The sequence below is a fragment of the Talpa occidentalis genome, unplaced genomic scaffold (genome assembly GCF_014898055.3).
Source record: "Talpa occidentalis isolate TD23 unplaced genomic scaffold, MPIMG_talOcc4v2.1 talOcc4.16, whole genome shotgun sequence".
Taxonomy (NCBI): domain Eukaryota; kingdom Metazoa; phylum Chordata; class Mammalia; order Eulipotyphla; family Talpidae; genus Talpa; species Talpa occidentalis.
In genome coordinates this window covers 61148785-61171598 of record NW_023601653.1, presented here as the reverse complement: position 1 = coordinate 61171598, position 22814 = coordinate 61148785, and the positions used below count along the sequence as shown (strand labels likewise).

The following is a 22814-nucleotide window of genomic DNA, read 5'->3' as shown; positions in this document are numbered from 1 at the left end:
AGAGCAGGAGTCCTGCACCGAAGTCGGAATGTCAGGAAACAGGTGGTCATTCAGGGAGGGAGGGGGAGAGGGGAACCAAAAGGAGAGAAAGGAACCATGTGAGCAACAGATGCCAGGGTGATATCTGTGAGTGCCCCAGATGCTGAGGCCCCCAGATGCTGACCCTCAGGAATGAGGATCCAAAGGGCCCTTTGGGGAGGACACGGTGTCAGAGAGGCGGTGATAGCTGACCCTGACGACAGAGCTAGGGGACCAAGCCCCCGAGTTCTGTTCTGGATCCACATGGACGATGCCAGTGTGGCAGGAATGAGGGGAGCTTATATTGGGGCTGTGGCTCACAGACAGGCTCAGACTGGCTGGGCTGGTTAAGAGACAGAGAGCTGGTGTCCTTCCCGTGGCTGTGCCTGTCCTGTGACCCGCACACCACAGGAGTGAGTTCCCTACTCCTGTCAATTCCTCAGACCGCTCCTCTCAGCAGCTGTTCCAAGATAATCTGTTGCTCTGAAGGCCGCTGACAATGCCACACAATAACTCACACCCTTGATCTCCCCAGCAAGTTTTGCTCCAGTTTTCATGGTCTGACTGAGTGAGTCTGGGCCAGGACCAGGGGGTGACACTTCAGACATGGGGTCTGCCCCTGGCTTTCAGTCTCGGCTTAACAGGGCAAGGAAGACACACGGGTGCAGTGGGTGCAGTGGGTCATCTCCTCTCACACACATACTATTCCAGTGTCGTTGCGGTGTGAACAGGCCCCTTGGCAGGCTGGGTTTCCTCGGGAGTGCATACTTAGTTGTGTGCAGACCAGCTTAAAAGCCATACCCTCCCCTAACCCAAAAGAACATGAGGTGACTCCTAGACCCTAAGGAACCTCTCAGAATCCCAGAATAACCATTGCCTAGAAAAGCCATGGGGTCCTGATTTAGTCCCCAGCAGGTCATTCCAATTGGAGCCCCCATGTTGCCAGCAAGAAGGGCACCCTCATTCAATAGATGAGCGCCTTTTTGATATACCAAAGTGAATAAAGTTCCTCTGGGTCCTTCAGGAAAGAAACTGCACAATGTAATGGGGGACTCCATCATGTGGTACAGGAAGGTGTGAACAGGGAGAGGGCAGGTGCTCTCAGGAGCTGGAAGCCAGACTGCAGCCTTTCTCGACCTTCACTGCCCCCGCTCCCCTGCAGGCTTCCTTCATCCCTTGACTCCTCACTGACCCTTCTCTCTCCTACTGGTACCCTTCTCCTGCCCTCCAACAGGAGCTTGCAGCCCAGGGTCACGCCAGCCCAGGCTGAAGTCAATCTGAGGGCCATTAGCCTGCCCACACACTGGAAATCCCCACCAACCTCTATTTAAAGTAATGCCTTTTAAATCAAGTGCAAATGTTAAAATGCTAATTATCACGGGTCAGTTCATCAGATCCTGCTTTTTTAATAGACGGAAAGGATCAGCAAGCTAGGGGGGAGGGCAGGAAGAAAGGGGAGTAAGTGGGAAAGACCCCACGCTATGCAGGGACGACAGGCGGCTGTGAACATAGGAAGGCAGTGACTTCATCTCTCCAGCCTCAGGTTCCTCATCTACGAGTGGAGATATTCATAGCACCATTACATAAGGCAACCTATGTAATGTGGTTGGCGTTCTGCCTGGCTCCTGAGAGGTGAACCAAGAATCTGAGCAGAGATATTACTGCTGGAGCTACAGTAACACTAATGATAATCGTTATTATTAACAGCAGTACAAGGAGCCATGAAGGTGGTGTCCTGTGCCCTGAGATGTGGAAGCGACATAGTCGCCAGTTGAGAGGGCACGGGAAGCAAACATCACCCTTAGCTACGGTAGATCTCTGCCTGGGTGGGCTTCAAGGAGACCCCCTGCAAAACGTAGAGTCCAACACATACATAGGGACACGGCCCTTGGCTCTGTCACTTGATAATGTGTCACTTCAGGGAAGAGACTAAACTCCCCAGAGCCTCTGAGTGCTCACCTGTAAAATGGGAATAATCATGCCTGTGGGATGGAGATACATGTAACATATGTGTAACATGCATAGTGTACTGGAAATATGCTGCCTCCTTCACCTGACTGAGCTCTCTCCACTCCAGCTTGTGTTTGGCCAACTGTAGAATGAGAAATCCATCTGGATGAGGGAGAAATATGAGACTCAGCGTGAGGGCTCTTTGTTAAGAAAGATGTCACCAGCTTCCTGACATCCTTCCCCTCCCACTGGGGGAACTGGGAGAATGTACAGTAGAGCTGCTAAATGTTAGATCTTGCACCCATTTTTAGTTACAGCATCTTCGTGGAATAATTCTGAGCTCACTGATGGCATGCACTCCTGCGAAATGGAAGCCATCCAGTAGAAAGGAGCCCCAAAATAGGTTTTCATGGAAATATAACTCTGAATCTGCTGATTTGGTACCTTAACATAAATGAGATCTGGGAACTATCTTCTGCTATAAAATGAAAGATAATTTTTAAAATATATCAATTTAATGACTATAAAGACTTGGCATCACTCCAAGATATTGTTCCTTTGATCTAAGTATGTGGGAGATGCCTGATGTCTGCTTTCTGAGTTTTGCTACCTGGGAGAGTAAAAACAAGTTTAGGGACAGTCTCCATAAAAATGTTGCTCTCTTTGATGAAACTAACTACACTGAGAAAGGCATCTTTAAAAGCACCCATTTCAGTCGTCAATGTTACTGTTTGGATGACTTTATTCTTTTTTTTTAATTCACAAAATACACTTCTTCTCATTTCAGCCCCAAGACTTTGTTTTCCTTAGGCATTTTTTAAAAAAAATTATTTATTTATATAAGACCCGGGGTACAGGCCAGATGTCTGGGAGGGTGAGAGGACTCAGCAGAGCTAGAGCGGGGAACAGAACAGGCAGCCTGATGAAATACACTGCTGAGGGGAGCAGTGGGTGAGACAGGAGAGGTCTGCCTCGCCATGTGGGCTGCTCTGTGGCCAGTGGGGATCAAACCGGCACTGCAGAGGCTGGGGACAGCTTCACAGCGCTGCACTCAACCGCCTGCGCCACCAGGGAGGCCCTCCTTAGGCATTTTTAAGAAAAGCTAGTAAGAATTTTACATTTTAAGTGTATTTTCAGAAAATTCTATTTTTGTATAACTGTTCCTGACACTGCTATGCAGCTATATGTCATTAGTTACATATATGCTTTCTGTAATTATGTAAATGATGTTGACACTTTCTGGTTGGATGCTTATTCTTTGCTATTTTGTCATTTGCAAAGTTCTGAAATGTATTCAAAAACTCATATCAAATTAAACTGCTGTCAAAGAATTCTTGTGGCTGTCTTTGCCTCTATGGCTCGTCCACTGCTCTCTGTGCAAGAGGCTCCTATGTAAATATAACCTTTCTTTCCACAGATGTTCTTAAACACAACAACCAAGTTATTATGGTCATTGACCTTGAGGAGCTCATGGTCAGGTTCAGATGACTGCAGCACTACCAGTATGAATCATTACCACTGCAGAGGACAGAGCGACTCCTGCCCAGATGAGCCAAGGAAAGCTCCACAAGTAAAAGGTTCTCTAATCTGGTCTTGAGGTTTCAGTAGGAGTTTGGTGAGTGAAGAAGTCAGAAGAACACCTCAGGCAGATGATAGAGGAATGGTTGGAAAGGATGACGAGGACATACATGCCAGAACCTAAGGACTGACCTATGAGACTGAAGAGCTAGACATCGGGAATCACTTGTGAAGGCCCCAAAAGGCACACTGGGGGGAAAAATCATCTTTATTCCATATGCAATGGAGTCACTTAAGTTCCTTAAGCAAAGAACCAATGGATCTAACTTTCTAGAATGTAATGAACATGGTATGGAGGATAACAGGCCACAGTCTCTCTGGCTTGAGCACAAAACCACAGAAGGAAAAGCAATCTCCCCCATCTCTCCTATGCATAATTCAGGGAGAAAATCATTCAGCTGTCGCTGGGTGGCCCATGAGGGTAGACAGTGATAAATACAATGTCCTAAACAATTCTCAGAGTGATCTGAAGAAAGTAATGTGATAAATATGGTAGGTCCCTTCTAGCAGCCCAAAGTCCCGGAAGGGTTATGGCTCTACACACAGCCACTGAGTTACTTATTGCATGGCCACAGTCTGGCCACAAGCTGTGAGAGCACGTGTTCCCCCACACCACTGTTGTAGCCTGAAGTGAGGCGGGGCTACTGTGCCTCCAACAAATCCACCATGGATTTGAGAGATGGTCCATTACATGTTTTAGGATGGAGATAGTCCAGCTCACCTATGCCACATTCAACATCCTGGGCGCGTAGTTATCCTTAATCCCATACCTGATCAAGTTACAGAAACAGGTATGAGAAGGGGGGGGTCTAATGTGGTGAAAGGAGATTTTCACTCACGTTTTCTAAGACAGTCATAATGATGAAGAAAGGACACAGATAGAGAAACAATGAGAGAGGCTATAAAACTGAAATGAGTAATAAGTGGATATGAATAAAAGCAGAGTAAATCATCAGTGAAAAGAGAAGTAAATAAAAGGGAATGAAATAGGGAGAAGGAATACAAGAGAGGCAAAATTTTTCAGGAAGAAAAACTATCAAGGAGAATGGAAAACAAATCAAAGAGAGAAATATGAAGAGGGAAACAGTGAATGAGCCAGAGATGAATAATGACATTTCTTTCACTCTCTTAAGAAGTGTTTGATCTTCCTTACAGGCCTTGGAATATTCTTGCTGCGTAGAGGTAAGTAGATGGAGAAATCAGAATCTGAGCCCTCAAGGAGAATGGCTTCTCCTTTTTATGCTTCTAGATCCATTTACTAAATGTTTAAAGATTTATCTTGAGGAAATCTAACCCACATCAGACCTCGACCCAACTGAAGTCATACTCCCCAAATCTCAAGGAAACACAGGGCAGGAAATTTGTTGTAATTGAAAATCATCCTGGAGTATCTGTGCACTTTCACGGATACCATGAAGGGAAACCACAGTATTCAGGGAGCTCCTTGACTCCCAAAGAAACCAATATCTTAGGAGGACCTGAACGCAGACGGCACTTACAACGGCTTTGCACATCCTCCCCAACAAAGATGGAAGCCAGCAGACATTTCGCTTCAGCTCACAACTGCTCAGGCCAGCAGGGGGCCTGCAAATCGTATGGGGGCAACCCATTCATCAGCCCCACACTGGGCCATGATCTAGTTAAATAGCAGTTACTTATCATCAGGGCACAGTGTGAGCCCCCTCCTGCTCCCTCTGGGGACACATGTGTGCAGGGGAACAGAGGGGGAGCCCACAGCCCAACACCACTGGGAGGAAAAGGCAATAACAGGCAGGTGCCCTCCACATAGGTGATGGAGTGGCCCCCCTAACAGCTCACCGAGCGGGCAGCCTGGGACTGATAGGCCACCCAAGCATATCCAGCAAGAGGCCACCATGCTTGCGAGCTGACCACAGAGCAAGCCCCTCATCTGCAGTCCAGGGCGCACATATCACAACCTTTCACAAATCAGAAGGTGAATGCAAAGCAGTATTATTTCAGCAATATTATTTCAGGGAAACTAATTTCTGCTTCGATATCCCAATGTAAGGAAACACAAGAAAGAGCTGTCGATTCTAAAGATTTTGAAAATGAACAGGTCCATGAGAACTCTGAGTGTGGCCCAGAGTGGGATTAAGGGAAAGCCAAGAAGTTTAAACTAGGTCTTACCTTTTTGTCACTCAGCCCAGACACCTGGTCTACATACTCCTCTTGGATCATGAAGGCAGCTAAGTTGGCAGTGTAGCTGGCCAGGAAGATGACAGCGAAGAAGGCCCACACCGACACCATGATCTTGGAGGTGGTCCCCTTTGGGTTCTGCACGGGGACGGAATTGTTGAACACCAGGCCCCAAAGTAACCAAATAGCTTTGCCGATGGTGAAGGATGGGCCACCAGGCTCTGGAGTGAGGGAAAGACAGGACAGGAAGTTGAGGCTGAGTTGCTGGTTCTGTTTAAACCGTCATGTTCATTCCCAGAACCAGCAAGTTCCTGCTCAGAGCAGAAAATCCACCAACTAAGACCCAGTTCACAGTTTTTCACATGGAGAGTTTATCTCCTCCTGGGACCTAGAAGGCAGGAGATATTCTCTAGGAGAAAAGCCAGTGCTCTGGGGGTGTGTGGGATTTTGCTCCAACTCACCATCATGACTCAGCCAGGGCACTGAAGGGGTCAGCTTCCTGTGCTTATGTATACGGGACACCTAAGTCACATAAAAACTAAAAAACCAAGGCAACTCTCCACTATGGAGCCTCACACTTGCATTCTCTTTATTGTTGTTTCTAAATTTTTTATCTAAATTTTTTTTCTATCAAGAAAGCATTTTAAGTCCAAAAAAGACCAGCCAGGAAGGTGTGCAGTGTTTCCCACCATCATCATCATAGAGCCTCTTTCAATTTTATTGGCACTGATGCTGGGTGGCTTTGAATACAATCAGGAATGGAGTTTTCTTTAGCTTCTAGCACTTAGCACTAAAATATTTGGAAACTAACCTTGACTCTACTCCAATGCCAATACCTCTCAAGTCTTTTCCTATGGTAGTAGCTTCTGTGAAAAAGAATAGTAAGGAGGCCAGAGAGAAAGTCACAGACCCTTGGCTTTACCATATGTATTGTGGGTGGAAAGGCAAATTGTCTGACTTTCCTCCACCATTTTTGGTTGTTAAGCAACTTAAAGCAAATTTATTTCACAGGTCAGCAGTTCTGGCAGAGCAGGGCTCAACTGGATCCTCTGAGTCTCAGGAGGCCAAAATCAAGGTGTTGCCAAGGCTGTATTTCTCTCTGAGGCTCTTGAGCTCAATCTACTTCCAAGCTTGCTTGGGTTGCTGGTCAAATCTAATTCCTTGCATTTGTAGGACTGAGGTTCCCATTTCATTGTGACTATTAGCTGGGATGGTCCTTCTTCCCCTCTTGCCCTTGCATGTGCCCTACTGCACAGAACCAGCAATGACACACTGGATCTTCCCTCCTGTGTAAGCTCTGACTGTCCTACAAGCTGAATCTCTCTTCTGCCTCCAGCCAGAGGAAGTTCTGAGCTTTAAATTCTCAGCATCACTTACTATCAGGGATTGGCAATTCAGAAGCCCAATGAGATACCACCTCATACCCATGAGATTGGTCCATATCAAAAAGCACAGGAAGAGCAAGTTTCTCATCAGTTCAAAAGCACCATGGTGTCAGTCATCTAAATGTAGCAATGAGTCTTTGGTTTCAGCTATTAAATACAATCCCCAGGGCAGAATTTACCATCAGTGGGCCTACTGCATGCCCACCCTTTACACCAACGGTGCCGACGCTCTGTCCAGACATTTGTTGGGACCTCGCTGCTTTCTCTGCTCGGCGAGGGAGAGGTCCTGGCTGGTGTCTGGAGGCACAGCGCCCCTCCCCAGCAGAGAGGAATATCCACACATGTAATTTTAGGACACATTAGCACATGTCCTAGGAGGTTCTCGGTGATACTGTGACCACCTGCCCAGCCAACAAAATCATCAATGGTGGCACCTCTTGAGCCCAGCACCTAACTGTACCCACACATCTGTGCCCATGTGCTGTATTTCATGGAGCAGATGTGCAACTCAAAAGTCATTTATAAATCAGACTTTTGTACACAAATGTCCCAAGGAGACTTGCTGTTGAAAGTGGCCCCTTGGCTAATTCCTTTGTGAAGACAAGCAGCATCCTTTGGGACAGTGAGTGATCGCCAGCCCTTGCTCTGCACTTTGTGTCTGGATTTTCAGCCTCTTTGATTTTCTTCAAGGGAGTGGAGAAGGAGCGGAGAGGACACACACCAGCTTCAGCTCTCAACATTGTGCATGTGTATGTGCACTCCTGTGTTTCTCAGATGAAGAGTAGTAGGTCATGGAGTCTGGAGGGCCTTTGGCACCGGTGGGAATCCCCTGTCTGTGTTGTACTGTGGAGACAGCCAAACCTTCACCCCAAATGCACCAAGCAAAGAAGATAGGTATGCACCTGGAAATCCTTGAATGTGATGGTGGCTCCCAGGCTGCCTGGGGATTTCCACAAGCACCAGGGGAGCTTCTGTGAAATACTGCTGCCTGGCACCCCTCCTAGAGATTCTTATTAAACGGGTGTGGGGTGGGCTGGTTATTCTAATAGGCAACCATGGCAGAGAATCACTATTCTGACAGAGTGGCCCAAGCCTGCTCCAGATGCATTGAATTAGAACATGAGAATGTTGGAGGCCTAAGCAGCTTTGCCTCTGAAGTGCTCCATTGGGAATTCTTTTGTGTAGCTGGGGTTGAGAATTGTTCTTCCTGGAAGTGTAATTCTAGTATGAAGACTCCAAAAATGCAGAATATATTCTAATCCTGGGGTTTTTAGGAAACTGGAAGAAGCTATTTTCAGGGATCCCATGGCCTCTTTCAGAAACCTAGTGAACTTTTTGTGTGAAGTCTCATAAATGCCTCAAGCATGGGGTCAGCCCTCACACCTCTGGGGCTACTGAGCCAGGAAACTGGACTATTCCGTATAGCACTTATGGGGAGAACTGGCCTCTCTAGGCCATTTCATTTCAATCTTCTAATTCCTTATACTCCTCTGACAGAGGAGCCAAGCCAGGGACTCAGGGGTTTGAGATCATGTACCTTGGTGGTTCTTGTCGGCTATGGAGAATTCCTCTGGCCACTCTGCCTGCCTATTGGCTGGGGTGGCCTATTTTTCTTATTCTTGATATAAGGGCATAATCTGCCCTGTTAGTCCATCTGTTGAGACAGACTGCTCATAGCCCAAGGTTGTCAAAATAGTTTCCTCTGACAGTTATGTGACATATATCTCCTGCCAGCTTTCCTCTCTGTCACCTAAGGGTGGAACCTGGCTGGGTCTGGCATGAACCAAGGAGGGGACATTCAGATTCAAACTAACATCTTCATTAGGCTGTTTCTAACGAGTCTAAGGATTGGTGATGCAGCAGGCAAAGGGTTCATTTTCAGAAATGGAGAAGTCGAGAGAGGAGGCAGAAAGCAAATGAAGAGCCTAGAGACGTAGATTTAGAACTAGGAAAACCATAGAAAGGTGACTTACCTCTGCCATCAGCGAGGCACCTGTTATAACCCACAGGGCTGAAGTACTCGAAGACAAAGACAGCTACGGCCGACACGATGAGCAGCATCACAAACATCATCACCCACACGTCAGCACTGAAAGGCTCTGGGGAAGGAAGATATCAATGCTCAGGTTAACAAAGACAGCAGGCAGTGTCTGGGTCATTCACTTGCTGCTGGAACATGCATTTTCTGGAACAACACCATAAGGTGTGTGTCCCTCTAGAGAGCCAGGGTTTGGCTCCAGGAGGTGTCAGAGGCCATGTCTACATGTGGGCAGGTCAAGGTTTATTTTCCTTCTAACACATGAGGATGAACTCTTGCCTGGCATCGTTTTAAGATTGTTGACAGTTTCCACCATGATTGGACCAATATCTGGGTCCTTTGATAAATGGCACGACTGGAAGAAGTATAAGATATAGAATAAATGAATCAGATTCGATTGGATCCCCAGCTCTGTGGCCACACCACACAGTGGTGACCAGAAAAGCTCTCACCATGCTCCCCAACCTTGCAGCCAAGTTCATTCTCAACAGACTTGTTTACTATATCAGCCATGATTGATTCAGTAATGATTAAATACTTCCTTGTCACCTTGCCTCATTTCACTTAAACTTTCCGTCTAGATTTACTTTTCAATCCACTTTGATGTGGTCTATTTTATGACATTATTAGGGTATAAGAATATAATTCAATATTAAAAAAAAATCCTTCCACATTGAATATTAGTACCTACAGTAAGAGGGAACCTAGCAGGTGACAAGGGAACATGCCTCAGCTGTTATTAAAAAAACAACAACAACAACAACAACAACAATGACAATCTATTCCCTGCCGCAGGTGACAGGGTTGGGGTGACATGGTGACACAAGACAGCAGAAATGTCCCATACATGCTTTCTTTAATTTCTTTAATCATTTCTGCTGAGTTCTTGCCAGCTGATTTAAATCTCTCCAGCTTTGAGGTGTCCAGAAATTGAACACTGCATCCCAGGAGCCATCTCTCTGAAAACTTTTAAAAAGGGATAATCGCTATTCTGTCCTAGGAGACAATGCTCCCTCAATTGTGTCTTAAAATAGTTGCGGCCATTTTAGCTGTCACATCACATTGCAGACTCGTAACTAAGTGAATCAACATGCTGTTTTCTCCATCTTCCAAATCATTAATAAAGATGAAGTTGAAAGGGGGGAAAAAAACAGCTGGCAATTAGAAAATATTTTCTTACTTTGACATCTACTTTACTGTTGTACTCCCAAGGGAATTATCAAAACCTGGTCATTTCATCAATTTAAAAGGGATCCTGATAGGGCCTCCCTGGTGGCACAGGCGGTTGAGCACAGCGCTGTGAAGCTGTCTGCAGCTTCTGCAGCGTGGGTTCAATCCTGGCCAGCCGCGGGAGATACCCACAAGGCATGGCAGACCTCTCCTGTCTCTCCCGCTCTCCCCTCAGCAGTGTATTTCAGTCAGTCTGCCTGTTCTGTTCCCCACTCTGTCTCTGGTGAATCCTCTCACCTCCCCCACACCTCTGCCCTGTACCCCACAGTTCTTGTATGCATAAATAAATCTTTTAAAAAAATAAAATAAAAAGGACCCTGATAAAATACAACACACCCTCTGTGATGTGCAAACCCTTTGTGAGGGCAGTGCAGAAGGTACATTCATAGCCCCCGTAAGTGGAGCAGAAGAAACCTCTCCCCTTTGGCTCTGGTTGTTAGTATCTTACCCCCACTTCACTCTGTCTAGGGTTATGGAATAACTAGGTGAAAGCATCACGTCTGTGCTTCCTTCCCCCACAAAGCCCACAGCTACTTTCTGTACACAAAATACAGCATGCATTTGTGTCAGCCTTTGTAACTTAGATGTTTTCAACCACATTTTCCAAAATCTTAGGGATAGTCCTTCATTATAGGATTACCATATCCATTTTACAGTGACGTAAATATTGAGGTCAAGATCCTTTCAGGGCCTCCCCTGGTGGCGCAGCGGTTGAGCGCTGGGCTGCGAGGCTGCCCGCAGCCTCTGCAGCGCTGGTTCATTCCCCGGCCATGGGCAAGAATCCCACCAAAAAAAAAAAAAAAAAAAAAAATTGCATGGTCTACTGGGTGTTCTTATCATATCACACCACTCCTTAGTCACCACCCCGCACCATGGCTCCTGATTTGGGAGCTCAGCTCTCAGATGGCCCGTGTATACTAGAACCCCGACACCAAAAGCAGCCACATGGGGTTTTAATCCTGGATCTGCCTGTTACTAGCTCAGAGACTGCTGGATAATTGTTCTGTTTAAGCTTCTGTTGCCCATGCCACAAATAGGTATAATAGTATTAATGAGATCATATAATTAAAGAATGTACAAGAATGTCCAGTATACAACACAGCAAACTGTGTTGTACAGCAATATGTTCGCTTTCCTTACCCCCATAGTTAACTAGCTGCTTAACTGTTCCTCTTACACATACATATACATACACACACACACACCCTACACTCATACACACATGCTCACACTCACACCTCGCCTGGCATTTCTATTCCATTCTAAGGCTACTCTGATGTACAACTGACCTTTCTAGTTAAAGTTGGTGTGAGACAGACAGGGTTAGAATTAGAATGTAGTTTTCCTCATATCTTTTAATGTTCCAGCTATCATTGTAGAGAAATAAAAGCAAATACAGTAGACAAAGTTGCTATGAGGATTGATGTATATAAGTACATGCAATTTAATAACAGTTTACATAAAACTGGCAGGACAAGAATTTTCTTTACTGTAAGTAATATTAGTTGAGAAACTTGAATGATTCACAGAAAAATTCTATAGAACCTATAACTCTACAATGCAGTGCACTAATTGAATCATTTCCCTCTCTGGCTAGAGCTTAAAGAAATGTTAATCACTATCTTTTCCAATATTCTCATGGCAAAAAGGCTGATGTCCTTTAGAGTGTGTGTGACTGGTCTAAAGGCTTACAGCTTGTTTACATCCAAGTCAGTTTCCCTAACTCCCCAATCCATGTTGTAGTTTCAAGGTGAGTTTTTACTTCCCAATCCCTTGCTCTCAATGCCCCTGCAAAAATATGGGGTATGAGCTCACAAAAGACCTCATCAAATTGAAATCTTGGCCTTACGTCACCCAGTCTTCCATCACAACTAAGGCTTTTGACATTTACATGATGCTGGGGAGTGGGGAAGAAAGAACAGTATAGAGAAGGGGGGTGGGGCAGGAGGAAGAATCAGATGAGCTTCATCCTGCAAAGCTTCTGAAAAATTCATGTGACAACAGCAAACCTTTTTTGGTAGCACTGAACTCAATTCTTGAAGATAATTAAAAATAAATAGGTATTTCAATGATATCCATATTTAGAAATGATTAAAGCAAGAGGCAGTCTCCAAGATCAAGCAGTTAAAATACCTCTTTGTAGGGATGAGGAAACTGAGTTGCAGGAGGGAGCCAGGCCAAGGTCTGGGATGCTCAAGGTCAAATGAGTGAGTGAGTGGTAGGAAGGAGCACCACTGATGACCAGTTAGCACTGTTTTCTTACAGGGTATCATAACTTCCTACTTTTGGGGATGTTCTTCCATTTCTAGGTTTGAGAATCATTGATTTTAAAGTCTCCAGAATAAATCCCTGCCTTAGATAAACTCCCAGCAAACCATGTCCTGGATGAAAGATCCAGGCCATGTCCCCTGCATCTGCCTGTGCTCTGTGCATTTCCTTCTCAACAGCCAGCTCGCCACTCACCCAGGAAGGCGGAAGGCGAGACAGTCCCATTGCTGCGTGACACCATGACGCTGATGCCCGTCTCTATGAAGGGCACCGAAAAGTCAACCACCTCGGAGCGCTCCTCGTTGATGGTGAGCGATCCCACCGCCATGTAGGCCCTCTTCATGACCACCTGGGGACAAAGGACAAGGCTGCCATAAGAACCTTCAGGAATCCAGGGGGCCACTAACATCTGTAGCCCAGAGGTGATTTCTCTGGATAGTGGGAACAGCCAAGATTCTTCGCTATTTTATATTTTATGAAATGCGTAACATGAGCATTCTTTCTATTAAAACAAAGGAGGTAAGAAATGGAAAGGACCTTGCTTCTCGACACTCACCTCTCCGATCATACCATTCCAGGTGCCATTGATTTTCTTGCCGTGCTTGCCATTGGTCACCAGGTAAAGGTCATAGGTGAACTTCACGGATTTAGAAATTTTCTTCAGGATATCAATACAGAACCCTTTGCAGCATTTTTTGATGTAACCTGGTTCCTCATCTGTTTTATTCCTAACCAATTAAAGAAACAAAACAGAGGCAAAATATGACCCTTTGTCTTAAAACCCCAAGCCCCGCACTGTCTCCCTTCAAAGCTCAGCCCAATTTATGGTGGAGCTGAGTGGGGAAATAAATTGGACCCCAGCATGGAAACTCATTCCAAAAGTGTTTGCTCACTTTTTAATGCTCCTCAGAAGTAGGGTAAGTACCAGGAAAGTGCCTGTCCCAAGGATGGATTTTCACACATTGAGCCCTTTCACTTAGCCAGCACTCAAATCCAGGCAGACAAGTTACTAGCATGTTAGAGGCCTCTGACACTCCCTTCTAGATATTTCCTACCCTTACCAAAATCACCCTCATTCTGACTTCTAAGAGTAGATTCACTGTATCCATTTTTACAATGTTTCTAAATCTTGAAATTTCAAGACATTCTGGCCCAACAAAACCTATGTTAATAGCAATGTCCATTTAAATCTCCATAAATGGGAGGTGCTGGTGGATCCTGAGGTCTTGAGAGCAGGAGAAGCCAAAGTGGTAACTCTCCCAGGTCCTGGTCTGAAAGGAACCAGACATCTGACCACTGGGCTCTAGGATCCTCAAAAATCACAGTTGGAACCCAATTGAGTCTAGGCTTCAGGGCCCAGGTGCTAACGCTGGGCGGACCATGCCCCTCCTGTGCCACCCGGGGCCACGGGGAGGTGTCATACTCAGTGACGATGCGTTTTTGGCAGGGGACTGTGTTCCTCATGCAGGTGCCGCTCAGAGGGTCCACACTCTCCACAATGACAAATGGGGCTTCCTCCAGGGTGACAATGCTCAGATGGTCGTCCTCCTGCTCTTCGGTCTCCGGACACATTCGGGGCCACACGTAGTACTTCATCTGCAGGGACTTGTCTTTCCACTTCCCCACCTGCACAGGGGCAAACAGGAGACTCAGAATCCAGTGGCAGAGACAGGGCAGCCTGCCCTCTCATCACCTGGGAAGCTGGGTACCGTGGGTCAGGGTATAGAAAATGCTTTCCAAAAACATATTCAGAATGAAACCAAATCTAAGACAGGTCAGCCATTCATTGTCTTGGCCCATACTGAACACCAAAAGGGGCCCTAATATCTGCTGGGTGCCCCACTGAGCCCCATGGTGAAAGATGCACTATTATGGCCTTCATCAAGCTCATGCTGAGTGAAGGCATCAAAAATGTAATCAAATGTTTTACCGGGCTGTGTGCTAAGTGCTAAAAGGGAAGCTGAGGCCACGCTTTGGGCAGATGCCAGCCTCTCCTGCGTGGCTGCCGGGTTCTTTCTACTTCACTGTAACAAGGAGCAGGAGAGTGAGAGCAGCAAATAGCTTTGGAAAGGTCAGCAGAATGATTGGAGCAAATGAGCCAGAAGGATGTGTTTTGGCTTGTAGCTGCGCTCCAGTGGGAAGCCATGTGGAGAACGGGGTGGATCGGAGTTGGAATGAAATGATAAGTCGGGATTAAGGAATACTCACACAGCATGGCCGGGAAGGGGTGGGTTGGGACTGGGGATGAATGTCACGGTCAATGCAGAGATGCATCAACTGGGCTGGGAGGGAGGCCCAAGAGGAACCATCTAGGTCTCTGTGAGCTTCCGCACAGTGCCATGAAGGCTCTGTATCCCAAATTCACATCAACTCCACTATGAAAGGCAGGGGCCCCCTGGAATCCTGCATCAAATGGCCTTGCTGCCAATCATCAGAAGGTGTGTGTGGGCCCCAATATCTTCTAAAAGAGCCAGTCACTCCTGCTTTTATACTAGCATCTATATGATTTTGTGGGTGGGTTCTTGTTCTCACTCTACCATTGAGATTATTGGAAAAACAAGGAATACCTTTTAATTTTCTATAACTGAACATCTTTCATTATCACAAGGGATCATGGATTGCAAGCTCCTGCATCTTCCCAGTCTGTAATTTCCTCCAAGCAGTAACACAAATTAGTCACATGGGTGAGGCACCAGGAATACAAAGCTGCTTATCTTATTAACTATATATAAACCAATCAGAAGCAACAAATCATAATACTTGGTAAGTTTTCAGGCAAAGAGGCTTAGATCTCCATATCAAAATCATACCAAAACCCTCTCCTTTCTGTTTCTGCTTTTGTTTCCACTTAGATTTCTACTCAGTGCCTCCTAAAGTGTGGTTTCTACCTCCCAACTTGTCTGTACCACCAACTTCCAAGCCCAAGTGAGGTTGGTACAGCCCCTGCTCTCGTTGAATTGTATCACAGAAACACAGCCAGTGTTTGGTATCCTGGACTATTTTGTTGGCATTACTGGGATGTTGGTTAGTTTTCTTCCAAGTGTGTAAACCTTAATCTCACTGCTGCGTTCAGAATCAGGCGCTGAGCCAACATTTGCTTTCCTTTATAGGTATAATCTTCTCCACACCATTGGTCCTGATTTGGGGGCAAGTCTGTTTTTCTTCCTGTTGCTCAGACTCACTTTCTCTAAAGCAGACATTTCCAAAGAGCTTTCTAGTTATATAGAGATGCTAAATGTTTTCTACCAGTGGTCAGGAAAAGGTGGAGCTTTGGAGAAGGGAGACCCTGTACTGGGGACCCACGATGTAGGGCCACCCCCATTTGCCAGCAGCCCTGTGAGCCCAATGGACAAACTGATCATTGTGTTCTGTGATGTGAAAAAGATTGGGGAGCCTCCCCAGTGGCGCAGCGGTTGAGCACTGGGTTGTGAAGCTGCCCGCAGCCTCTGCAGCACCGGTTCGATCCCCGGCCACCAGGCGAGGGTCCCACATGGTGCGCAGATCTCTCCTGCCACCCGCTGCTCCCCTCAGCAGTGTACTTCTGCCTGTCAGTCTGCCTGTTCTGCTCTCCGCTCTGGCTCTGGTGAATTCTCTCACCCTCCTGTGCTTCTGACTGTACCCAGTGCTTGTATAAATAAATGAGTGAATCTTAAAAAAAAAAAAAGAAAAAGAAAAAGATTGGGAAGCCCTAAAGTACCATTTTTATTGTTCATTCCTATCATCTTCCCCCAATAATCCCTTTGTATTTTTCCCTTTTAAATCCAAATTTATCTTTCCCCATCTTTATTACTACTAGCCTTATCCAGGAGCCCAGCATCCCCTTCTGAGATTATTGTAGGAAATTCAAATCCACACGAGGCTCCCCCTAGAGTCCATTGTGGGCACTGCAGCCAGATGGCTTTTCTTAAAACATCACTTTGCCATATAATCCCTATTCAGAAATGTCATTAACCTCCCACTGTCTTTAGGATTCTGTCCAGACTTCTCACCTGGATTGCCAAGGTCTGTGCATTTATCATAATCTACCTTGATGCAGTCAATGTTACTATTTTGAAACAAGAATCCTTTGGTTGGTTGGGAAAGGGAGTTGTTGGTATTGGGAGCTAACCCAGGTTAATCAGGAACAGGTTTCAACATGCTAGCTGCATTTTCTTTCTGATAGACTTGCTGTATCTGTGAAACAAAGATGCTGCAGACGTACCATTATGACATTTCCACAACACCCTTGTGAACAAATGGGATATAATATAGATGTTGCATACTGTGCAGATTTGAAAGGAGTTAATATATCTGTCAAAAAAAAAACTATTTAATGAATCAATGGCAATAGAAAAAGAGGTATGTCAGGGGACTCTGCTCTGTTCTTAGAAGTGACCTGTAATTGTGTTTCAGAAAAAAAAAATAGAAACTAGGCTCACAAAACTGCAGCTAAAACAGAGCTAGCTAGAAAGGGTAGAAGATAGACCACATTGCAGAATCAAGGTTGAAAGTGATATGAATTAATTGGAATAATGGACTGAACAAAATGGAATAAAATTTAGCAGTATATATACTTAAAGTCTAGCCTTTGAGATTTTTGAAAAGGTAACTGCACAGCATCGAAATGGAGATATTTTAATAAAGAGTCGTCTAAAAGCTATTACAATCACAATTGGCATATTTATAGACTTACAGTGTCTAGCACATGGGGTGAGGAAGGGCTGGATGATTCCATACTGTTCTGTGTTGTTCCTCACTCCACTGCTGGGGAATTAGGTTCTGATCCTATGAGGGTATGATTTTTATTTACTGTATCATTCTCATTCCCCTAACAAGGTGTTCAAGCAATGCTCTCTGGCACAGCCTTTTCCAATTTCTTCTTAAGCTAGCTAGATCATGTCCTTGCTTCACTTAGACGCAATTCAACCCACAACTGTACACCTATCTGGGGCTATGTGCTAGAGATAACAATACCAGATGACATGTATTCAGGGCTTAGTAGGTGCAAGGCACTGAACATAACTTAGTAATGCCATGCATCAGCACGGCAACCTTGTGAGAGAGACCACTCCCTAATGTTTCATTTCATAGATGAGAACAGAGGGCCAGATGACATGCCCAGAGTCTCATGGTGAGTGAGGGCAGTGTCAGCGTTTGAAGCTGAACAGCCTGCACTGGAGCCTGGGCTCCGACCCAGCACACTGCACTGCTCCTCTGACAGTGCAGGAAGAGACAAGGTTCCTGTCCTCCAACGATGGTCTAGTGGGAGAAGACACAATTACAGATGTTACCGGGTTAGGCTTTGGGAACTACCCTCAATACTCTGGGATTCCAAGCTGGAGAGGTTATTTCTGAAAGGGTCAGAGAAAAGCTTGAGGGAGACCTTCTTTGCACTGGGCTTAGGATGTAAATGATAGCTCACTAGGTCAAGAGTATTTTGTCCACTGAGGCAAGGACAGTCCTTCCCAGCTGAAAGGTATGAGATGTGGGAGAATGTCTAGCTCAGTTCTGCTCCTTCTTAAACATCTGCTCACTCCAGCCAGGCAACACCTTATACTCCAGCATCTACTGGATTGCATGCTTCTCTTCCCAACTCATTCAAGGACTCAGGTTGGCAGGTAGATAGCTTGAACATGGCCATGACACCATGAGAAGGGCCAATCAGGGATTTCTCCATCGGACCCCATCCCATTTGTTAAACTTTAACCTGCTCACCACTGCCCAGGATCACGGAATCATTATTCCATGCTACTGACTACCTTATGCAGTGACATTTTAATTTGAATTAGATTCTAAACATGTCCCTAAGTAGTTCTGTGACCATGGACAAATATTTAACAGGTGCATCCATACACTCTCAGGATCCCAGGATGTCTTCGGGACAGACATTCTCTGTAGACCTCATCTAATCAGAGTCCAGCAAAAAGGTGTTCTTTGGGGCTATTTTCTGCAGTCAGGAGGTATCTAACTTGTTTATACGAAAGGTTAACTTGTCTTAAAGTCACGATTCTTCTTTATTGCTTCTTCAAGGATGACTGCAATGAAAATGGAAGTTAAATTCCTTGAGGACTGACAGGAGAAAGATTTTTGAATAAAAGCCTCTCTGCCCTGAACATCAGGTTCACAAGGCGAATCCATAGGACTCATGTTAAAGAACACGTTTAATTCCCTTGGATATTTTGTGGAGCAAGGCAATTAGAAACAAGTGAACAATTAAATAAAAGGGGAACTCCTTAGATAAGAGAACAATAACTTTTTCCAATTCAGGAAAAGAAATATGGTGAAGATATTATAAATGGGAAAGTTTCTGCGTGATCAACACCAGTCAAGAGAGAAACAGACGCCTGAGACACTGAATGGAAAAATCTGGGATGTTTCCCTAGGATGCTTGAACTGGTGTAAGTATGTAAGTCTAGAAATACAGAGAGTTGTAAGAAACAAGGTTAATGGGAGATATTTCAGAGAAAATCCAGCGAGAAAACTGAATTAAGATTTTATAGTCAAGATTAAAATATGATCATGAAAAAGAAAATAATGAAGAAAATGTCTGTAAAGCACTCTGAATTCCTCAAGAGATAAGCACTAAACAAACATCATTACTACAAGCACATTTAACGACAACATCTGTCTATAAAAAATGCAGTTCTCTGCCATACTAACATTTTAAAAGATCTCTTGAGAACTGAAATCATCTTTCTCAAGAGAAAAAAAAAATCTCTGATTAGTTTTCTCACAAAAACATGGCGTCACTTTTAGGGTTTCTGGTTGGGTTCTCTTAGTACAAGCTGAACACCTGTTCAGCGGGAATTTTCCTCAGAAGGGAGTCTACCTCACAAACCTACAGCATATTACTCCATAAAGCCCTTCCTTATGAAAAGTCTAGAGAACCAGTCTGGTTACTTCAGACTTCAAAGTCTTCCTGCTGCTAACAGATTCTCTCCATTACTGCCAGTGAAATTGGTGCCAATTAGTTCTCTGACTAGGCTATGCAGAAAAATAACAAAGGGACAGTGCTCCTTCCGAAAGCCCCTGAGTTGTGCCTTGGGTGAGTGTGTTATCTTGAACACGGAGCAGGGGCCTGGATAGGGCAGGGCTGCCATGAAAGTCTCTGTGTTCCCCCACAGATAGCGAAGGACATCAGTCTCCCCCAACCATGTCTCTCTTCTGCACCCAAAGTCATTTTTTAAGATCCGGGAACAAAAATCACTTATTAGAGCCTCTTTAGACGTCAAAGGTTACTTTTCAAAAAAATCAAAGCATTTTTGTTTCTTGCTTGAGATGACATCTGGATCTAACACTAAATGTTTGCTACTTATCAGAAGCCTTCATCTGACTTTTAAAATGCAAAATATAACAACGTGTCAGGCAGAGTCTCTGGGAGGCAGCCTGAATCTATCTGCAGCCTGGTCCATCCCAAAGTGGAGTCCTTCCAGGCTGCTGCCCCTAGACAGGCCCGAGAGTCCTCACAGAGCCAAAATAACTCCCATTCCTCTTCCCCAAAGTGATACCGCTTAGCTCTGAGGAATTTTAAAGGCCAAATATTGAACAGTTCTTCATTTTGTGCATTTTTAATTTTTCCGTAAGTGCCCCTTCCTATCTTTTCTAACTAAGTGAAACTTCTTGTGTATGACCCTCCAATTCTCTATACAAAATACATATATAAGTTGAACCTTGAACAATATACATTTGAACTGTGTGGCTTCACTGACACGGGGATTTTTTTCTTCTATCCCCAGGTTCCCCAATCACAGAACCCACATTTATGGATTCAGCCAGCCTGGGATATGACATCAGTTGGTTGGATTTGCAGGTGCAGAGTGTGCATAGACAGAGAGCTTACTATACGGGACCCGAGCGATTCCCCCTACAGGTATCGAAGGGACAGTTACAGTTAAGCTGTGGGAGGGTGGGTCAAAAGTTTTATGTGGATTTTTAACTATGCATGCAGTTGCTATCCCTAATGGATGCTTTGTTTTAGAGCCAACTGTGTGAAAAAGGGGGTGGGGGTGCATGAGTGTATACATGTGTTTTTTCTGAAGTTGGATCATGACATACACTTATCTCTGCAACTTGCTTTTCCCACATAATTACACATAATAGATTTTTCTTTTAGTTCTGGAGAAGACAGATATAACTCCCTTGAGCAGCTCCACAGCCATCCTTAATCATGAACATGCTTCCGGGCCCTCCCTGGTGGCCTAGGGGTTCAGTCTCACTGGCGCCTGAGTTTGATCCCTGGCCAGGGAGCTACCCACATGGCGCAGCAGACCTCCCCTGTCTCACCCACTGCTCCCCTCAGCAGTGTATTTCAGTAGATCCACCTATTCACTCTGTCTCTGGTGAATATTCTCATCCCCACACCTCTGGCCTGCACCCCAGTTCTTCTATGCATAAATAAATAAATCTTTAAAAAAATAATGAACGTGCCTCAATTTATCCAGTTGTAGCACTCCTAACTGATATCAGGAAATTTCTCAAAAAATTTAACCAAAATATATGCCTATCTTGGTATTTCCAAAGCATCAATTCCAAGTAGTGAAAAAGTAGAATAAAATTATGTTTTCAAATATTCTCAATGCCGTGAGAAGACTTTACTCAAAGTCTGCAGCACTGGAAATTCCTGTCGCAACTGAAATGCCTATCACAAAGGCCAAGAGGAACGCTGGCTCACCTCCTCACCACCTGGGGTTTTTATCACTATTAAACATTTGCCAACCTGAGGAATGAAAACCAGTATCTAATTGCTCCAATTTTCATCTGACTCGCTGGGAGTTAGTGCACCTCTACACACCTATTAGCCATTCAGATTTCATCTTCTACCCTCTGGTCACATCCTTCACCTGATTTCCATGAAGGTGTTTGTCTTATCTATTCCCAGGGAGCCCCTGGTGTAGCATGATAGCCCCCCTTTATCTGTTGGATGTACCTGAAATATGTTCTTACTCTGGGATTTGTCTTCTGACTGTTTTAGTATTTTTTTAATGCACCACATTTTTCTTTTTTCCTTTTCAAGTACAATGTCTTCTTACATAGGATTTTTGGTTTCCTACTTGACTTAAAAAGATATATGTATCATTATATAGAATATTATATATATATAAAATGTTATTTATAAGAATGGATAGAGCTAATGTAGTAGTTTCTTACAATACAGTTATCAACTATCATGAATAATATGTATGCTGAATTGCTTAGGTTTGAAAGGTACTGATATCTTCAACTCAACTTGGAAACAAAAAAAAAATAGAGATATTGGTTGATAAATGAGACATGTTTTAAGCAAATGTAACAAAATGATAACAACAGTATATGGTAGGTGTTCACTGTAAAATTCTTTCAACTTTCCTCTGTGTTTGAACATTATCATAATAAAATGTTGACAGGGAAAAAAGAAAATCTACCGCCTCTACCTCTTCTCCCCCTGGAAGTACTCTTTGTAATTAAGAATTATACCTAGCTTAGTTTCTGTGTGGCACAGCCACATCTCTATTTCTCAAATACTCTGCATCCTTCTCAACCCTTCTATGAAGCTGTCCCTGGTCACGGTCCAGAGAACAAGCTCCGTCATTTGAACTCTCGTCGTCATTTTGTGGGCCAATCTCTCCCTGGGGCCAGTAAACTCAAATGTTAGCGATGGTTTGATAACACACTCCTGTCTGAGTGTGCCTTTTGGCCCTTAAGGGCAGGGACTGTATTCATTTACCTGGCTTGAACAAGTGTGTCCTCAGGATATTACTGCCTGACGTCACGGGGGGAAAACAACGTACCCTCCATAAGCCTCCACTAGAGCCTACGCCGTGTTCTTCCATGACGAGACCCCAGGATAAAGGCTGCCCCCCCCCTCACTGCCTCACTGCATTGTCTCTCCAGTCTGACCACAACGTGCCCTAGACACACTCTGTTCCCTGTGGACTCCTGTGTGCGTCATGTTCTAGGCTGGGCCTGGCCTAAAAGGCCCTGGGACTGTTTGCTGCTCCTTCACTACTGTTTGCATACTCAGTAATGTCTAGGTTCAGAGACCTAGCTTTTGGAAAAATGCATCTGAATCCATGTTTATATTTGACCCTGACTACCTTGGCCTATTCCTACTGCATCCTCACCAAGCTGGACCTGGAAGCTCTGGCCACACACAGTGAGGGGAAGCCCACTCTGCCATTCTCAATGAAACCCACATGGATCCCCAGTGGCACTTGAGACATCAGTGGCCATTT

The 22814-nt window shown here is 44.9% G+C and overlaps 1 protein-coding gene across 3 annotated transcripts in view; it reads right to left on the bottom strand.

Annotated features, from left to right (window-relative positions):
• GRIN2B (glutamate ionotropic receptor NMDA type subunit 2B) overlaps positions 1 to 22814 on the bottom strand; it is a 439253-nt gene that overhangs the window by 40358 nt on the left and 376081 nt on the right. For all 3 annotated transcript variants that reach the window (XM_054696433.1, XM_054696432.1, XM_054696434.1), the window contains 5 exons: positions 14048 to 14250; positions 13181 to 13352; positions 12820 to 12973; positions 9062 to 9187; positions 5695 to 5924 (listed from right to left, as the gene is read on the bottom strand). In XM_054696433.1, coding sequence (XP_054552408.1) covers positions 5695 to 5924; positions 9062 to 9187; positions 12820 to 12973; positions 13181 to 13352; positions 14048 to 14250 — 885 coding nt within the window. The remainder of the gene's footprint in view (positions 1 to 5694; positions 5925 to 9061; positions 9188 to 12819; positions 12974 to 13180; positions 13353 to 14047; positions 14251 to 22814) is intronic.